This window comes from Canis lupus, chromosome 1, assembly GCF_003254725.2.
Source record: "Canis lupus dingo isolate Sandy chromosome 1, ASM325472v2, whole genome shotgun sequence".
NCBI lineage: Eukaryota > Metazoa > Chordata > Mammalia > Carnivora > Canidae > Canis > Canis lupus.
This window is the reverse complement of record NC_064243.1, coordinates 64,961,041-64,981,713: the sequence shown is the minus strand read 5'-3', so window position 1 is coordinate 64,981,713 and position 20,673 is coordinate 64,961,041. Positions and strand designations below refer to the sequence as shown.

Sequence of the window (20,673 nt, the reverse complement as noted above, 5' to 3'; positions counted from 1 at the left end):
GGGTGCCGAAGGGGGGGGTGCCCAGCGGTGGAGCATCTGCCTTCGGCTCAGGTCAGATGCCGGGGTCCTGGGGTCAAGTCCCGTGTCAGGCTCCCTGCATGGAGCCTGCTTCTCCCTCTGCCTGTGTCTCTGCCTCTCTCTCTGGGTCTCTCATGAATAAATAAATACAGTCTTTAAAATATACATATATACAGAGATCAATTCAAGAGGCTTCAAAGTCTAGCCCTTCGCTCAGACACACCAGGTGAGGTCACCTGCTGCAGAAGTCTCCTGGGCCACTTAGTGGAAAGGTGTCACGTCGTCCCCCAGAAGCCTTATTCATTACATAGAACTTGCCCTTGTCCTTAGGAATCCACTTAGCATCATGAAAGATCATCTTTTTGGGTTCAAAAAAGCCAGACCGAAGGCGAAATGAAGTTCTGTTGTTTTCAGGATCTTGAACTTTTTCCCCAAAATTTAGTGAAAACGAGCTAACGAAGGCAAAAAAAAATTTTTTTAAATACATTTTTATTTATTTGGTTCCAAAAGATAAGGGTGTTTGTAGAATTAAATGTCAAGGGACCTTATGACATTTCCTGGCAGGATTTCTGTGTGAAGCTTTCAACCACTCAGTTTATTCCAAATTAGTAGGAGCTTCAGCAAAGGCTTTTTGGTGGGTCCACAGCTGGAAAGAGGTTTTGTCATGAACTCTGCCAAATGCATAAGGACATATAAAAAGAGGCAGGGGGAAATTGGGATTTTTGGCTCGACATTTTTTAATAAATGAAAAAACAAACAAGACTCCCAATTTAATTAAAATTTTCCCTATATTCTGGCCTACCCTGTGATTTTTATGTCGCTGCCCAAAAGCTATTATGGAGTCACTTAAATAAGAGAAAGGAAGGGGAAGTATTTTTAATTTTAAAGGATAAGGAGAAGAGAGGGGGGGAAATACAAAAACCTCTGAGTTTTTCTTTTTCCACATCCTGAGTGCAACCCGAGGTAGCCTGGGTATCTCTCAGGCAGGTGTCTCTTAGGGGCAACCAATGACGACTTGTCAGCTTCTTCTGGGTCCTGGCTGTACGACGTTAAGATGAGAACCTCCCTGGGCACACGGTGCATCCGCCAACCCAGGGGGGCAGAGGGACACCTGCCCACAGCCAGTGGCGTTCCAGAGCTTCGAGCCGCGCGACGGGGTAGCTCAGCTCCTGAGTAATCTGAGTAGAGATTTCTTGGAATCAGCTGGGCATTGCCTGGTCCAGTTTCCAGAGCAGCGGTCGCGCCAATTCTCGCTGCTGAACACACACCTCACGTAGGCGGAGAAGCTCCACCGGACAAGTTAGAGCCCTGAGTTAGAGCCCCGAGTCAGAGCCGTGAGTTAGAGCCCCACGTTAGAGCCCTGAGCTAGAGCCATGCTCTAGAGCCCTAAGTTAGAGTCCCACGTTAGAGCCCCTGTTAGAGCCGTGTGGGGCGGGACTTGGTCTCCAGCACTTTCCTGGGCCTGAGCCTGGGCTCCCTGCTGCCCAGCCAGGCCCTTGGTTCTCAGCGGCCCATGGGGTGGCTCGCCAGCCCAGAGGCTCCGTGCTCCGAATCTCCACCCCCCCCCCGAGTCCCCTGTGGAGCTCAGATCTCACCCCACCCACCCACCCTCTCCCCGACCCATTACCGGCACCTGCTCATGCCCCTCCTAAATCCTTCCTGAGCCTTCCATCCCTAACCTGGATGACCTCATGGCCACCCCTCACCCCGACTAGCATTCCGACTCCTAAGTCCACCCCCCTCCACACACACACACACATTCCAACCCACTACCACCGGCATGAGAGGCCAAACCTGGTAACACCACCTGCTCACAGCAAAGCTGGACGTGTGTCACGGAGGCAGGAGGGCGGAGGCGTGAGGGAGAAACAGAAGGCCCCTGCCACACTGTCGGGCCTCACTTGCTTGGTCCCCAGGTCCCACTTCACACTCCAGTGACTCAACTGCCCCCCCCCGACGCCCCCCCCCCCCCCCCCCCCCCCCCCCCCCCCCCCCCCGCGACAGGTCGACTGCTGCATTCCCTGCCTGAGCATCGGCAGGCAGGCCTGTGACACCTGTAACAGGAAAAGGACAGCGACACATACGGTCACTCGGTGACCAGCGGTTACCACTAAAATAAAATTGAAAATCTGGAATATTCAGAAAGCATTTTCTGGCATCTAGAGGAAAATGTAGGGCAATACATCAGCTGGAATTTCTATTTTCTTGCTTTAACCAGGAAGAGGAGACTGCCTGAGACAGGTGCATTCCCTGCCTGAGACTCGAGCTAGCGATCACCAGGTGAGCTCTTGGAGTTTGAAACATACCGGCTGGGATTCTGGTGTCTGACAAAGGACAGAACACCGCACCATTCAGAGCTCTGTGGAGCAGTGTACTGAGCCTTCCTGGGAAGGCTTGGTAAAGGACCGCCAGCGAAAACAGCAAATGTAGAGAAAACGTCCCGAGCTCAGAAGTTCCAGATGCCTGTGGATGGTAGGGAGCATGGCAAGTCTACCAAACACCTTGACTATCAGCCCACTGTCGAGTGGCTTTTGCAAGAAGGGGTCTAATACCCTTGTCACACCGAATGGTCCCAAACGCCCAACACCTGACACAGATTACTTCCGAGGGCTAGAGCAGTGCGGCTGGAGTCAACCGATCGGACTGGAACAGCAACACCGTAACCTGAGAAAGTGTCAGCAGCAGTGAAGCAGGACCAGGGCTTTCTCGGAGGGGGGCAGGGATCCGAAGTAAGCCATCGCCAGGAGCGTGCTGGCCACCACCCCATGCACGTGGTCTCCTAAACCGCAAGGCAACCAGGTCAGCCTCTGGCAGGAGTCGCAAGTCTGGCACCGAGGGGCAGCTCTGCCCTGGAAATACAGTCCTTCGGTTCGTGTCCTACCTATCGCGGTGGACGTGCTGCTGTTTGAGACGATGACGGAGCCAGGCGACAGCAATGGCCAACTGGCAGGTGCCAGCCCAACCAGCAGTGTGACTCTCGTAGGTCTCAGCAGAGAATGACCCAGACCGTCGGGGCAGCAGCCACAGCTTGTGTCCACTACGGTAGCCTCGGAGGAAGGTATCCTCAACCTGCTGATCCCTCTAGTTCTCCGGGTGACAGACCAACCACGGGTCATCAGTGGCGGCCCACGAGCCAGGGGAAGCGTGGCATGGCTCGGCACCAGGGTGTTGGCGGGGGCCCGGGCACAGCCTCGCGCCCCTGGCCCAGGCCAACCTCCGCATCGCCACCTCCGGGATCTGGCACTGGGGTCACTCGCCCAAGCAGCTCCCCGAAGACCCCAGGGCTACAGTCTGGCCAATCCAGTAGCGACCGAGGCCGATCTAAAGGAATCTCCTAAACGCAATAACCTAAATGTCTTTTTAAACCCCCGAAATGTAGCCTTTATGAATCAAGGATGCCATTGAGCCGGAGTCTCAGGCAATGGTATGACCCCGAGCATTTTCCCCAAAGAGCTGCCCCTTTTCCACGTTGACCCCAGCTGCCACCCGGGCTAAGCGGCACTTCTGAATATGCCAGTTCCGCCTGACGATGAGGCTTGGCGGCCCCTCGGGGAACCCTGACGGTGAGGAGTCCGCTTCATCTCCTCCACCACGGAAACGGGAGGGAGGTCGGATGGCTCCGATGGCTCAGGTGCTCAATTTGGCAAAAGCACAGTGGTTTGCTAATCGTTTTTACAGAAGGGGGAGGGAGCAGAGGAAGTGGAGACACTGTACCTTTCAATGATGCTCCCACATCCCCGAAAAGAGAGTCTCGGGTGCAGGGGGTCAGTACCTCCTTAGATACACAGAAATGCAAGGTGTCTCTGGAGAACTGTTTCCTCAGAGGCTTACGTTGTAGGAAAATAATGCAAAAAAAAAAAGTTTTGATGTTTGTGCTGGCTGCACTCAGACTCGTGTGAGGTATTGCAGTCTGTGATTCATAAACAAATGCATATTCAAAGAGCTTTCACAGATTTCTAAAGCTTTACCAATACTGGTTTTGACCATCTTGATCCACTTCACAAACTTACATTAGATAAAATATTTGTACAGTCCATCAAAACCCAATTCAAGTACCATTTACAGTTTTCAATTCTAATTTTCTCCACAGCTTTTTTTTTTTTTTTTTTTAATTTGACTAATTTCAGGCATAAGCCCGGCTAATCTTCATTGCTGGATGTTAGACAAAACAGAGTTCTTCCAATAAGCCCTCAGGAGAGAGTCAGGAAGGCTTGATTAAAGGAGAGATTTTTAAAGGCGTAGAGGTCAAAGCAGATTCCTTTTTAGGCAATTCAGTTTGGCATCACTGCAGTATTATCTCTGCAAGAACGTTCAAAATTCTAGGACAAAGATATACTGAGTCCATCCTAAAATCCCGGGAAACAAGGCTAGCAGTTACAGACAGTGAGGCTGGCTTATCTTAACATTCATCTATTAAGCTCCATTTTGTTCCATGACCCAGACTTCTTAAGAAACTGCCATGATAATTCAGCCTCCATTCCCCTAAGAGCCTGTCTTCAATGGCTTATGAAGGAAGGGATAAGAGCCAAATTCCAGGTTGGTCTCAGTTATGTCTAAACGTCAATTTGCTTATCCCACACAGTGAAACATATGAACATCCTGAGGCAGACCTCTGTTAAGGGAATAGGGTCAGGTTCCCTAGTAAGCTTTTTCACCCCAAAGGATAGACAGGAATGTGCTGTCTCTATGATTCTAAGGCTAGATAGAATCGCAGATATGTTTATCATTCCATTACAATTCTTTACACTCTAGACCTTATGTTCTCAAACCACTGTTTTAGAGAAGATCTCAATGTTTTAGTAAAGTACAAACATCATCAGCCTAGTGTTATTGTGTCCATGTGTATGTTCTGGATTAAGGCACTTTTTTTTTTGTTTGGATTGCAAACCACATTACTTGATAAATATCTGAGAAAAATGGGAGTGGGTGAGTTGGAAATGAAAGTAGACTTCACTTATTCTATGATACAATCCTTCTAAGAAAAAAAAAAAAGATTCTTACAAGTGTTTAGTTTTCTAAATAACTTTATAATGAAGCAAAACCATGCTCTTGTAAAAAGAGCCAAGGTCCTTAATTCTGGTATAATTTATTCCCTTTTGGTCAAACAGGAAAATCAACAATGAAGTCATCAATTTTCTCAGCAACACCCACCTCCATTTCCACCCCTCTTCTCCATTAATGAATTTATTTATTTATGCCCTGCTTTATCTACAAAGATTTTTTTTTTCTAGTACAACCATTAACAGCAGCTTACTTCCATTGTGCTTTTCTAGGGAGACTAAAATGGTGTAGAAGTATCATTTCCAAAAAAAAAAGTCACATTCAATTTCCACCACATAAACATTATATTTAATTCCATATTTTTTTGGATTAGCAATACCTGATAATACTTCCAGCATAGGATGTCAGCAGTTCTTCTAACTCAAAACAACTGAGGCCTTTGATTCAAGACCCAGATTTGCTTATATTGGCATCTAGATAATACAACCTTAATATCTAATTTCCTGATGTTAAAAAAAGTCAAACCCCTGCTTCTTTAATTTAATTATAATAAGAGTATAAAACATATTACCTCAAAAGCTGTTTCTAAGTCTCAAACTTTTAAAGCATATTTTTCATCCAATAATATAAACACATTCACTACAATGCATCTGGTATGTTAACTCATACTCGACTTCTCCTACCAAACTTGAAATAAGGTTTAGTTGTAATTGTTTTTCTTAAATATGAAGGGAATCTCCAATTTTTGAGTTTTCTTCATAAGGAAATAGTGGTAACACCAACTTACCTCCCAGAATTTAAAGAGTCTGAAATGTTTTATTGCTTAATCTTTGTATTTAAAGAATTAGTCATAAGGAAGTTAGTGGCAAACTGGCCAAAACCTAGGTCACCATGGGCAGGAAGTGGCTGAGAAACTTGTAGCAGATTTTAATTTTTTTTTTTTTTTTTTTGGTTTTAATCTGCTTGCTGGCCACTCTGGCTAAACACACCAAAGACCATCTACTCCACTATTTCCTCCCAGATATTACAGCAAAAACAAATCCCCACCAGAACGGGTAGGAAAGAGGTTACTTCTGATGAAATACCACCAAGGTACCCATCTGGATTATATGGATATTTAATATATGCCAAAAACAAAATGATAGATTTTGTCATATTATAAACATGAAATAGGCCAGCTAACGGACCACCTAGGGTTCACACACAGATAATACTATAAATTCATACTACGGGACTATCCAAAATGCAGGCAGTTTGCTAGGTGATATTCCTGCTGAAAGGTGCATGAGAAACACACACACAACCACAACACTCCTGGAAATGATCTGCTCTAACTTCTGCTGAAAGTAATAAGATCCTGATGCCAGAAAATAAAGCCTCTTTTTACAGAATAAGAGTTGAGACCTCTGCTCTAAAATCAAAACTGAAAAAAATAAAATAAAATAAAGTCAAAACTGGTTGAAAGTGATCAGGTTTCTTTTTCACTTCTGCGTACCAACTTTAAAATAACTGCACACATTTATACTCTGAGCCTACCTAGTGACATTTAAAGAACAGGAGACTGAACTTGATGATAAAGAGGATGAAGAATCAAAGATCAGAAGACCTCAGTTGGTAGTAGTAAGAAATAATTTGAAAATTAAAAAAATTTTTTTAAATGTTGGATGATTTTTAAGGACAAAGTGACTCAAATTAACGTTGCAACTTTTCCAGAACTATTTGGACTAATTTTTTGTGATAAGTAAAAAAAAAACCCAAAACAAAAACAGAGCAAGGCTGAAAATCTCATATTCCAAATTTAGTCAGCTACAAAGTTGCAAACTCACCCTCCATATAACCTCAAAAAAATTTTAAATAAGATGGTTTATAACAGAAATACTGAAAATAAATTATCCTTGAATACTTTTAGATTTTCCCCAGTGTACCACAAATCACATCCAGAAACCCAAACAAAACAATCATTGAAATGTCTGAGATCTGCTGCTGAAATCCAGGCTTGCAGGATCAGAAAAGGAGAGAGAACTACACAGACGGCTCTCTCTCTCCTTGCTTGGGCAGCACTGGTCTTTTGGAGGTCCTAAGCCATGCAGACTCAAACTGGGAGTGCATAAAAGCCAGCAGTAACACTAAAACAATAATAAGAGCATAAATAAAAATAGGCTATGGTTAGAGGGAGAGGATCCATTTACGGCCGCCCTGCTGAGGTACATTTGACCACCAAGAGCAGGAAAGCTATTAGCATCCTGAATTAATGGGTAGAGTGGTTTTCAAACAAGATATTTTCATGATGGACACAGTGTAGACTCAGCAAAGTTTCTCCTTCAAGAAAAATACAGCTTCTATTTCAAAGAGCTCTGATTAGGCTTAATATCATTAGGGAACCATCAAGGACTTGTGTTGTTGTTACTGCTTTTAATATCAGTTACTTTCTAAACCAAAACTTGTGGGTAGTTAACTGAACCAACAGTCAAGGTCTAGGAATGAAGGAGCAAGTCCAAGGTACAGACAGGCTTCAGATGTGGACAGGCCTTAAGGAGTTGGGTTGCTTTTCAGGTTGCCAGGTCCTAGCCTTTCTCCTCCTCACAATTATCACCGTCATTACATACTAGTCTGGAACTTAAAAATGAAAATTCATTTCCTTCATCACCTCCCCCTGAAAAGCACTGAATACAACACAGTTTTAGGAAATCTTCAGTAAGCTTTATTAGTGGTACTGTACATCAGTTACAATCAGAAACCAAATTAAACGAACCTACCGAATGAGTAAATTCTTAACCAAGGTTAGTTAGTTGCTTAAAACATATTCGGCAGGTTATCTGTTTTAAAAAGTCAACAATATCAGTTCCCCTTGCAAATTAATTACAAAAAATATAACTGTTTTCAATTTCCATAATACTTGGAAGTACAAATATAAATTAAATAAGGTCTCAAAGACCACATACAACAAAATCATCTATAAACAAAGCTAAATGTAAAAGAATTATTCAATTTACTTTGTAGCTTTTATTTCACTATATAAAGCTATTTAAAACTATGTTTTGTGTATCATACATGGAAGTTCACATCCAGATGTCTTTTCCATTAAATCCTTACTTTTTCCACTGTCAAAATCTTAATTTTCACTCTTGGCTAGATTTCTCTTCCTTGGCAATTCTTTTAGTAACGCCACTGAAATACTTCTCACGGAAGGAATTATGACCTTGGTATGGGAGAAAGTGATCACTTAATAGATGTGAATACTGGTCCCGGTCCTGGTTGGTTGGGAAACACAGAAAAGAAAGATGTTTGAGTTATTTCTTTAGTTAGCTAGAAACCAAGGCAGTCGTTCTATTGAAGCAAAATCCCGCCCTCTGGTGCACGTTTGTTTTTCTTTCTTATCTGAATTAGAACTACCCCATCACTCTATATCTGTATCATGCTTCATGCTTGAGTATCCAAAAGTGTTTTCATCTGCTTCACCTCATGTGATTCACACAAAAATCTTCTGCACAGAGAGAAAAAACATTTCTGTTGGAAAAAAGAGATCAGAGAGGGCAAAGAGAATCACCCCGGGCAATCCAAGTTGAGACAATCACATGCATCTTCAGATTCACAGTTCAGCACAAACTGAAATCACCTGCAACAAGAATCATCACACAAGGGAGCTTCTACTCCAAAATATGTAACGACAAGTGATTGCACTTGTATGAGGTCATACAGAGAAATAAAACTGTGGAGGTTTATCCGCATTCAATTCATGAAATAAACTATTCTTGGCAACTTGCAGTAACCACAGCAGACGAAGATAAAAGCTAAACAAGTGATTTCCACAATTTTAGGCTTCAGAGACAGGGAAGGCCTAGGGCTCAAACTGATGTTTGGACACTGGAAATGTAAGTCTGGGGGAGAATGTTCTATTTCAGCTAAGAAAATTGAGGGCTAACGAGCTTCTCATTCTCAATTTCACCAGCGGTCTCAAACTGTGATAAGAATCTAATCAGAAATAAAATCTCCCTTCCTATGTACTTCTGTGAATTCAGACTTCATTGCATGTAAATTGATGTGGTTTTGAGAAGAGAGGTGAAGACACAATTAGAAAATACAAAGCCTAATTTTTTATCCCGGTTTCAGTATCAGAGTACACATATATCTGGAATGCAGTATCTTTAAAATATTTTTACATTTTTCCTTACTCCTGAGATGAATATTTTGTCCTTTTCTTCATATCTGATAAAAGCACAGGTGTAGCCAAAATAAGATTATGCCGGCTGACTTATTTATTATTCAGAAACAATTATGCCACAGAATTATTTTTTTAAAAAATCATGCAAAATCCAAATGATTAAACATGCCCAGATTTCCTGATTTGCTACAAGAAAAGAAAAAAAATGTCTTCCCTGTGGCCCCTGCCTGCCATTCCATCCATGCAAGAGCCCGTGTTCCACTTCATTTATCCACACGATTCTACTTCCCACCCTTAGGGGTTTTGTTGGTGCATCGCTCTTGCTCTCTTTGCTGTGAAGGCTTCATTATCTTGTGAGTTTCTCTATTATCCTTGTCATGGTCTCGGGAAGAGGCAAGACAGCCGCGTTGTCAGCCCACCACGTGGACTGGAACCCCTTCCCATGCTCCTGCTGCCCGTGCTAGCTCTCCATGTGATGAGTACTTCAGCCAGCTCTGAAGGGAATTACTGAAAAGAAAAATACGACCCTAGAAGATTCTAAGGAGTAACAACATCCATTCCTCAGCACAAGCAGAAAAAACTTACACGCCGAGGCAACTTAACTGCACGACCCAATAGCAGGTATAGGGCCACTGGTGCCAGCCAGTGTTCCAAGTACTTTACATACACTGACTCAGTTGATCCTGACAATGACAGTGTAAGAACAGTACAGTAATTGTCTCCATTTTACATATAAGGAAACTGAGGCACAGAAAGGTTAGCCAACTTGCCTGTAGCACAACTCTTGAGCAAAGAAGCCAAGATACAAATATATCTCCAGAGACCGAGATCTTGACCTTTATGCTGTACTGCTTCTTACCATCGTGCCATTAAAAAAAATAAGCCAAAAATAAATTTAAAAAAATAAACCATGAGAATAAAGGTAGAGCATCAGATTTAAAAAAATATCACTTAAACTTTATGACACTTAAGCATATCATACACTCCCACAGACGCGTGAAAACATGCGAACGATTATTATATAATTTCCAAAAGGTAAAAGATACATCTTATCTGGTCAATCCTTAAAGAACACCAAATGAAAGGTGGCACTTACTAGGTATTTATTATGGGCCCCAGACTATACGGATGTTTTATATAAACTCATCAGCTCTAAGCCATCGGCACACTACTGGCACCCCCTACTGATGAGGCCCCGGAGAACTAGCTGGTGAGTGGCAGAGCTAGGATTCAAACACAAACACAGGTCTACTCTCAACTGCAACGTACCGAGGTTTTCTCCTAAAAGAGCTAACTTCTCCCTCAACTCAGGGAGGAGTATCTCTGGGGATCCAGGTGGTTAGCGAGGCTTTGACAGCTGAGCTGCCTCCCCACAAAGCAACACAACTAGATGAGAAGTACTACTAACTTAGTTCCGGCAACTACGAGGATTATTTCAGTGACACAGAGTTTTTATACCAGGAGGACATGCAGGGAGCCACAAGGATGCCTGAGGGATACCACAGTCCTGGAGTAGGGTCGACTTCAGGAGGGTACTGTTCCCGGGACAGCATTCCAACTTCCATCAAAGTCTGAGGGGGCCTCTGAAAGGAAGGGGTACGCCCTCCTCTATTCCCCGAGGTATCCTAACTGCTTCGAACCACGTGAGGTCTCCAGAAACCGTGTCCACTTCCTGAGCTACCTGAGCTTCACCCTGGCAGACGTCACTACTCGGGGGTATGGGAAAGCTCAGTCCAGATGCCCACCTCTCTCCTCACAGTCCTGCGCGTCACTCTCCGCCTACTCGTGGAAATCAGAAGCCCGGGGCCGATACCCGGCGGTCACACCGAGTCAGACCTCGAAGCTTCCACTCTGCACCCCCAGTGTCTCAAGGCCACTTCTCTTGGCCCACCACGCAGTACTGCAGTGTTAGCTCCCCGGCTCTCCTTGCCTTTTTCCCCCCTGAAAGGTCAGTGGCCCTGCCTTCAGCGACTCCCTCTCCAGCCTATTTTCCATATTGAGACCAAACTCAACCTGTTCAAACACGAATCTAATGTGCCGGCTTTCATGTCTGGCTAAAATCCAAATGGCTTCAGACTCTCCCCAACTCTGAGGCTTTCCCCTCCATGTCTGCGAGTCAGATTCACCTACACATCAGTCTCTGGATGTCCTCCCGGGTTCCTCCTCCACACGGGAGGAATCACAACACGGGTGGGCGATGAGGGCCTTCCCAGCTCTGCCTCCTGTCCTCAATTCTCTTCTTCCCGTGACTCCTCCAGGCTGGGCATGATCACCTCCATGTCAAAATGCACTGTGGACTACTTTAGGGAATATTCTAGAGCTGTGGTGGTGAGGAGGAGAGGATAGAATCCAGCGTGCAGGCTTAGGGTAAGACGGCTGAGGATGGGCTGGAGACCGACTCAGGCTCAGCTGCTAGTGGGCCTAGACCACCTATGCTGCCAATTGCACAGCTCACCCGGTGAAGCCCAAGTAGGGAACAAAAGCTGGAGCAAAGTGGGAGATAGGCTTCCTCACAGACCAAAGAGATAGCTGAACAAAATTGCTGGTCTTTGACCTAAAGGACATAAATAGGAAAAACTAGTGATAAAAAGCAGAGAATATGACGATCAGAGTAAGAGACTGGAAATGAACAGTAGGAGCCTGGAAAACCCAAAAGTAATAACTAAAACCTATGCTAATTAATGGTCATCAAGAAAACACGAACTACTGGGGCCCCTGGGTGGCTCAGTCAGTTAAGCATCTGCCTTTGGCTCAGGTCATGATTCTGGGGTCCTGGGATCGAGTCCCGAGTCAGGGTCCCCACTCAGTGGGGAGTGGGCTTCTCCCTCTCCTCTGCCCCTCCTCCCCACCACCCGCTCATGTTCTCTTCATTGCTCGCTCCAATAAGTAAAATCTAAAAAAAAAAAAAAAAAAAAAAAAAAAAAAAAAAAAAGAGGAGACGTAGAAAACATGTACTACCTTGTCATATTTGAGTACTTTAGACCTCAAGACTTCCTCAGAATAGAGGAAAAGCAAAATAAGCCCCTACCAGCCTATGTTCAGTGTGGTACAGGGACCCGGTGGCAGAGAAATATGTGCTACTGGAAAAAGTTAGGAAACGCTATAATCTTAGAGATGCAATCTCTGGGAGGAAAAAAATATCCTATTTTCTTTATCTCTCAGGGAGTACAGAATAATCAGTGTGAGGTGTATGTTTGGGTCCTGTGCTGGAATGCCTTCTTCTACAAGGCTGACTGTGAACTAAGGCAGTCATAACAGAAACTCCTAGAAAACCCAAAAGCTCCAAATCTCTTGTGCAGTCAGAGATCTGGCAAGAGCTACTCCACTACTTTGCAGAAGGTAGAGCGGAAGTCCTGCTCTAGCTCTCGGGTAAGGGAGACACTCTAAGGATGTCAGCTACTATTTTCATCTAAGTGGAAACCTCATGGTTCATATAACATGTTCCACGTGAAACATTCAAGATTATGTACAGTCTACCACATATGATCACACACGTCATACGTGTAAATATCATACACCTATGAATGCACATTTAAAATATATCCCTTCCGTATGAAATCTATTTGCAACTATTCAGAATCTGTAACCTTGATGCTGAAGAAAATTGCAAACTTGATATGCTTTTTTTCTTTTTTTCTCTCTTTCATCCTATCTTTAGTTTATCAGGGCGCACACTTGAGACAGTGATATTCAACTCTACATATTTTTCATCACCTTTTTGTGACTCTTCTCTATTCACATTCCCTGCTCATCTGAACCAAGAATATCTGCAGATATTTTTTCCAACTCCGTATCTCAAAGGCCAAAGTGTTTACTTAAAAGGAGAAGAGTATCCTCAAGCAACACAACCCTTGGCGTCCCTCATACTCAAGTTTGCCCAGTGTTTGCTGGTTTCCCTAATACTTCCAAATCTGCCTATCGCTATCAATCATTATATCACCTATGCATCACAAAACCTGCATTCTGCCAATTTTTAGTAAGCAAGAAAATACTTCGTGGAAAATAAAAACACACAAGGAATTAGGAAATGCTTAGAGAAAAAACTATGGTAGTGAATGATTACAGACGATCTTTCCCAGATTTCATGACTACTAGTTAAATTTTGGAGCATGTTAGTAGTTGAGATAGGAATAAAATATTAAGATTATTAATTACACTATTTTTTAGATACTCACCATTTTAAGAATTTTATTACCGAAGTATAGTGGATATACAGTGTTATATTAATTTCAGATGTACAACATAGTGATTCGACAATCTCATACATTACTCAATGCTCCCCACAATAAGGGTCTGTCACCATCAGTCACCACACAATACAGCATTACTGACTATACTTTCTACGCTGTACCTATCTTCATTGTCATCATTTATTTATTTTGTAACTGGAAGTTTGTACCTCTTAATCTCCTTCACCTATTTTGCTCATCCCTCCTACCCACTTCCCCTATTAACCACCAGTTTGTTCTCTGTGTTTAAGAGTCTGTTTGTTCATTTGTTTTTTAGATTCCACAGCTAAGTGAAATCATATAGTGTTTGTCTTTCTCTGATTTATTTCACTTAGCATAATACCCTCTGGGTTCATCCTTTTTATGGCTGAGTAGTATTTCATTGTAGATATACACCGTATCTTCTTTATTCATTCATCTATTGACGGATTCCCAGGTTGCTTCCATGTCTTGGCTATTGAAAATAATGCTGCAATAAACAGAAGGGTGCATATATCTTTTCGAATTCATGTTTTTATTCTCTTTGAGTAAATATCCAATAGTGGAATTACTGGATCATATGGTATTCCTATTTTTAATTTTGTGAGGAACCTCCATACCGTCATCCACAGTGGTTGCACCAATTTACATTCCCACCAACAGTGCATGAGGGTTCCTGTTTCTCCACATCCTTGCCAACACTTGTTATTTCTTGCCATTTTGATACTAGCCATTCTGACTGGTGTGAAGTAACATCTCATTATGGTTTTGATTTGCATTTCCCTGATGATGAGTGATGTTGAGCATCTTCTCATGTGTCTGTTGGCCATTTGCATTGCATGTCTTCTTTGGAAAATGTCTATTCAGGTCCTCTGTCCATTTCTTAATCAAGTTGCTTTTTTTCTGGCACTGAGCTATAGAAGTTCTTTATATATTTTGGTTATTAATCCCTTATTGAACATACCACCATTTTTTATAACAGAGTTTCTGCAAGAAAATCTGTACTAGTCTCAGATGGCTACATAATGGAATTATACTGCTTTCAAACCTATCACTTAACCTTGTAAGACAAACAGCATAAATATGACAAGAAATATACAGGTTCTGATTTAAAGAAGCAACTTATATTTACAACCATGTGTTTTACAAAAGTCAATTATCTTCTGCATCTTTCCCTAACATATCATTATCTAAATTTTGCGGATACAGAAATGGACACTGAACGAGTTAAAATAATCTGCCACAGATCACACAATGAGTAGCATTTGCAGAACTACAGTCCAGATGAGACTTCAAAACCCATGCTTTTTCCATCACACATCTTTTTTTAGTAGAAATTATATCGAAGCAATAGCTAAAGAGTTAACTTCCTACATGACAGATTAGTGGGTCACTCAAAATGGAGTTTGACAGTTAGAGGATATTCCTCACAAAACAGGAACATTATGGTAGCACATATTTCTGATCTAAGCTTTTAGACAGAACCCCCTTAACCACTGTCCCACCCAGCCAATTTCCTGTCCTATCAGTACTGTTAATTCTAAACATAAACCACTCGAGGAATTTTAACAGACTTGCCAAAAAAAACCAAAGGAAGCCTTACAATCGGTGGTGTACTTTTATGTGTACACTGCCCTCTGCTGACTGAAGTAGATAAAGCCTTCTCCGTGGGATTTGCTGATGTGAGTTGATAGTTTAAAGGACCGCGGACCACATATCTGACACCGTACCTCACCGTTTGTCAGTCCTGCTTGCTGTAAACATCTAGTCACAGAGCACCAATATGACCAGGATGGCCACTTTCCTTCAGGCAACATTAGCACTTATTCACGCCATTTCATTTTTTAAAGAATAATATGGAAATAAACAAATACATATCTACCTTGGTGACTCTAAAGTATTATCACTGGCATCCATGTCCAATCTAGAACTGCAAATTATTCTCTAATCAAAGAAAGAAAAAGGACATAAGCTAGACCTTGTTCAAGCTATTCCTCATTCAAGCTATTTTTACAACTCTACAACAAAAAGAGTAAGAAAAAGAATAAAAAAGACATTACAAGGAAAGTACTCCAGCCCCTTATAATTTAGTAATTTTTAACCTCCATGGGAATAAATTTTCAAGAAAAGAAACAAAACTGTATGTTTTGCAGTAACATTTTAAATGGATACTTTAAATGGAACTAATGACATCCCAAATTATACTGTGAGCATACATACATGTATGAGTGCTTCTCAAACTGAGCATCATAAACTGCTCAGACTTTAAAGGAACTATATAGATTCTTCACTGAGAACTCCACATAGGTGAAACTATCCTCATTACTGCTTTCTCCCAGAAACTTGTCATTCTTTGTTATCTCCTCCTTAAACAGATGGAAGGTGTTACGATTTTCCACGATACGGTGATTCGACTGCCTTTTTGGTTTGCTTCTCAAGAGAAATGAGGCCGAGGTATCACGGGATTCAAATGTTTTTGTTTACCACTGATTTCTGAGGATTGATGTCAGGGTAATGACAAAATTCCGTGTACTTTTAAACAGAAAACTTGCAGCAAACCGTAACTATTTGTTCCTACTCTTCCTTCAAATAGATGGTTTAAATATTTTTGAATTTGATTGTTTTTATTCAAGGAGGACCCCAAATAATCCCTGAACAATTACTATTCATTCTGTAAGTATTTGTTGAGTTGAACAAAACCGTCAAGATCTGTGAATTCACAGGGCTTATATGCTAATGGAAGACAAGACATTAAAGAATATATACCCAAACGTGTACTTATTAATTGTGATTAAACACTGGGAAGAAAGAGTTAACATAAGAAAATGAAACACTCGGCTAGATAGGGTGAAGAGTATGAACAAAAAAAAAAAAAAAAAAAAAGAGTATGAACAAAGAAGGCTTCCCTAAGAAGTAATATTTATCTGAGGGCTAAAAGAGGAATTAAACTCACAAAAAGAGAGGGGAAGAAAACACTAGGGAACAAAACAAGAGAGGAAACACAATGTGAGAAGACTACAAGGCTAGACAGAGAGGATGACACTCCAGGAATCTCAGACAGGCCAGTGTGGCTACGACTTGGTAAACAAAAGCAAAGGTGACACACAATGAAATGGAAGACACTGGACAGAAGTAAACCAGGCTGGCCTTGAATATGTGAAGGAGCCTGCATTTCATTCGAACTTCCACAGAAAGTCGCTGATGAATTTTAAGCAGGGGAGCTTCACTCAGTACCTAGTATTCTAGACTCAGATGTACTACCAATGTGCCATGAGACCACAGGCAAGAGCTCACCTACACACATTCTTAAAGACACTCTGGCTACTAGATAGGAAACACAATGGCAGGAGAAACTGCAGAAGCAGGGAAAGCAGCTGGGAGACTCCAACAGCAGTAGCCCAGGAAAGGAGCACTGCCCCATGTGCTCCAGGAGGAACAAGGAAAGGAGAAAAACATGTGCAAGAAACCATCACCCACTCAGGTATCTCAAGCCAGATTTCTGGAAGTTACTTAACTCCTTTACCCTCAGCCCAGTTATCCAATCAGTCAAGTCCTGTCATGTCTACCTCTCCCAAAAACTCTCAATTCTATTAACTCCTCTACAACCTCCAATTCTACCTTTCTTAGTTTACAGCTTCATCATCTTTGCATGACCATGCCAGGAGCGTTCACATTCATATCACATGTCTTTCCACAACACAAAGTGGCCTGCATAAAACACGAACTGTTGCCACTCTCCTAACTGATACCCCTCATGGTTTGCCATCACCAAAAGGATAAACTTAAAGTTCTTTTGTATGTAAAGACCTTCAACCTAGGCATTTTTTGGTGTTCAGCTTTGATTCCAACCATTCCTCCCCCAAAATACTTAGTATTTCAGTGATGCTAAAATGTCTAGGGACCCATGAATGCTCCACAACCCCTTTCATGCCTCTTTTCCATTGCTTGAAATATTGGCTTCCTCTTGACCTTGACCACTGTTTTCTCAGGTAGACACTCTCTGATGTTCACATAGCACCTTGCACAGATCACTACAGAACCAAACACGAGGCTGGACTGGTTTGGGTGACCATTTCTCTCACTTAGCAAGGTCTCTAAGGATAAAGACTATAACTTGGTCTGTTTAGCCTCAACACCTTACACAAATGGTCCCATAAACACATGCCGAGTGATGAAAGCCAGGGCTTTCCCCTCAGTGAACATGTAAACAAGTCAGGGAAAGAAAACATACAGAAATATGAGAAGTACATGAATTTAACAATCATTAAAAGATACAATTTTAGGGGATCCCTGGGTGACTCAGCAGTTGAGCGTCTGCCTTCAGCTCAAGATGTGATCCTGGGGTCCTGGGATCGAGTCCCGCATCAGGCTCCCCACAGGGAACCTGCTTCTCCCTCTGCCTGGGTCTCTGCCTCTCTCTCTCTGCATTTCTCATGAATAAATAAATAAAATCTTAAAAAAAGATACAGCTTTATTTCTCAATTCTCATAGTGCCTTTTGTAAAATTCCACCTGTCCTCAAGACCTTACATTAAAATGTTTATTCACTCCCAGTAAACATTTACAGCCTTCTTAACAGACTATAAGGGAGTCATCAGGTATGTTTCCTCAACTTCCTTGCCCCCTACCCCATCCACTTCTACAGACTGGATCCCCCCAACCCTAGCCTCTACTATAAACAAGCCTCCGCTTTACTGCTTATACCATCTCCATCCACATTCTGACCAAAGCCAAAGTTCTCTCTCACTGTTTTCTTTTACTACCAAAAGAGTTACTTTTATAGAATTCCTCCAAAATATCTTTTCATCAATGTATAACATGTATACCTTTTATAACAATGTATAAAATTACCATTTAAAAATAAAGAGATTTCCCCTAGGGAAGTGTCAGTTTGGGGATGAAGCTGTAGAAGTCTACAACCATTCATAAGTATTCCGAATGGCTTCTATTATAATTATATGTCAGGTTTAAGTTGTCCTTTTTTTTTTTTTTTTTCTTTCTTTCTTTCTTTCTTTCTTTCTTTCTTTCTTTCTTTCTTTCTTTCTCTTTCTTTCTTTCCTTTCTTCTTTCTTTCTTCTTTCTTCCTCCCTTCCTTCCTTCCTTCCTTTCTCTTTCTTTCTTTCTTTCTTTCTTTCTTTCTTTCTTTCTTTCTTTCTTTTTTACTTACTGACAGTTGCTGATAATGAGATAATGATTTCTTCTACCTCACTAGTATTAACCTGAAGTCATTTATATTCTCAGAGTGACAGTAGTTTATACAAAACAGCAGTTTCATTGCAAACAACTGAGTACAAATGGCTTATGAAACTTATTCTGTGATAAGTGAAAACCAATGATGCTATCGTCACAGCAAAAGCCACCAAAATAACAATGCTCATCTAACTTTATCAAGAAAGACTCACTCATGTATTGTTGAAATGGATTAAAGCTATGATACACATTCTTAAATAAGGTGAGAGGAAGAATGCAAAGAGATGGAAGAGTAAAACAGTGGGTAGATTTTCCTTCTTGTAATCAATTGAGAATGAAATGAAAGGTAAATGACAGTGCTGAATATAAGGGGCCTCAGTTCAGCGTCAGGGTAATTACCCATGTCCGGCTTTTGTTTAAAAATCCTGCTCCCCTTATCAAACCTTCCCACTGTTCTACATCTGGTACTGGACAGTAGCTATAGAAACCACTTGTGCTAAAGTTATACAACTATAAACAGCACTAGGCCATTTCCAAACCAAGGACAAGCAGGTCAAAAGTCTGGCATCCAATACTCTGAAGAGAAACCTCTAGCATTATTCTTAATGGTAACAAGGTAAGGGTAGAAATCTTTATCCCTAAATTAAGTATTCATATATAATCTATACTTTTAAAAAATATTTTAAAATATATTAAAATCTTCACTGAATTTTGAAAATGAATAACATTTAGTGGTTCAACTTTGACATCAGGCACTCAGCACATAATTTCTAACTGTAAAAAGACCATCATGGATATTCATGCTATCATGACGATACAGAACTAGAAGTACTTCCTACATGCTCTCCACTAGAAATACATGAACTTCATAAAATTCAAAACTTAATCTCAAATATTAAAAGAATACAGGGCTAACACACCAGATAAAAATGAAATACAACTTATTAGTTAATATGTCCAAATATTTAACTAAAACTAAGTAAGTAAGTAGCAAAAGATGAATATAACAGACCAAAATATGCACCAGCATACATATTCTTTTGCTTTAATTTGGAGACTATTCTTTTAGTTGACTTTTCTAAGCTGTCACAATCCATTAAAAGAAAAATTAACAAAAATACACATGGATTTCCATAAAGATCTGATACAAGCAAATTACTTTGTTTACAGATCAATTCAATAGCAACAATACTAGAAAGGAAAGCAAGAAAGTTATCACCATAACAGTCAGATTACTGGTTATACCTACAGGAAGAAGTGTTTATGATCAGAAACAGCCACCAAAAGGGGTGCTTCTGAGGTACTGTAATCCTAACCTTGGTGGTGGTTACACAGATGTTCACTTCATAATTATTCATTAAACTATACACTTATGGGTTTTTTTTAAGATTTTATTTATTTATTTATTTATTTATTTATTTATTTATTTATTTATTTATTTATTTCTGCCTGCCTGCCTGCCTGCCTGCCTGCCTGGAAGACATAGAGAGAGAGAGAGAGAGAGAAGCAGAGACACAGGCAGAAGTAGAAGCAGGCTTCATGCAAGGAGCCTGACATGGGACTCAATCCCGGGTCTCCAGGATCTCACCCTGGGCTAAAGGCGGCGCTAAACTGCTGAGCCACCAGGGCTGCCCTACACTTATGTTTTAGGCAGAAAAAATATATGCTTCAAAATTTCAGGGTGTATTCTTGGTAGGTCATGGAGGGAGAAGACATATATGTTCATGTTTGGATTTGACAAGTACCAGAAAGATAATTCTAAGTTAACCATATCATAAATAAAGAAAAAAAAAAAAAAAACAAGTAGGAAATCTGCCATACAAGAATTTTAAAAGAAGCTCCAGAGGATCATGCAGACTCCATACTTAAACTTCCCATTTCCCTAAATCATTCATACTTTGCAACTCCCAGATCATACCTTGTATTTTGCAACTGACCTCTAAGATCCTATAATATGACATGAGTATATTAAAGACTGTTTTATTATCACAGCTCAAAAATATAATCATTATAGCTAGAGCATAATAACAGATGCTCTGTCACCTTCAGAGAACTGTATTTTTCCTGCAAATAAAAGAGATATGTACTAGAATCC

The 20,673-nt window shown here is 41.4% G+C and overlaps 1 protein-coding gene across 4 annotated transcripts in view; it reads right to left on the bottom strand.

Moving 5' to 3' along the window:
- Positions 1-7,697: 7,697 nt before the first annotated feature.
- Positions 7,698-20,673, bottom strand: part of TRMT11 (tRNA methyltransferase 11 homolog) — a 56,268-nt gene continuing 43,292 nt past the window's right edge. For 3 of the 4 annotated variants that reach the window (XM_025422956.3, XM_025422953.3, XM_025422955.3), the window contains one exon: positions 7,698-8,270. In XM_025422956.3, the coding sequence (XP_025278741.1) occupies positions 8,243-8,270 (28 nt within the window). In that variant the 3' untranslated portion in view covers positions 7,698-8,242. The other variant, XM_049115276.1, reaches the window with a different exon arrangement.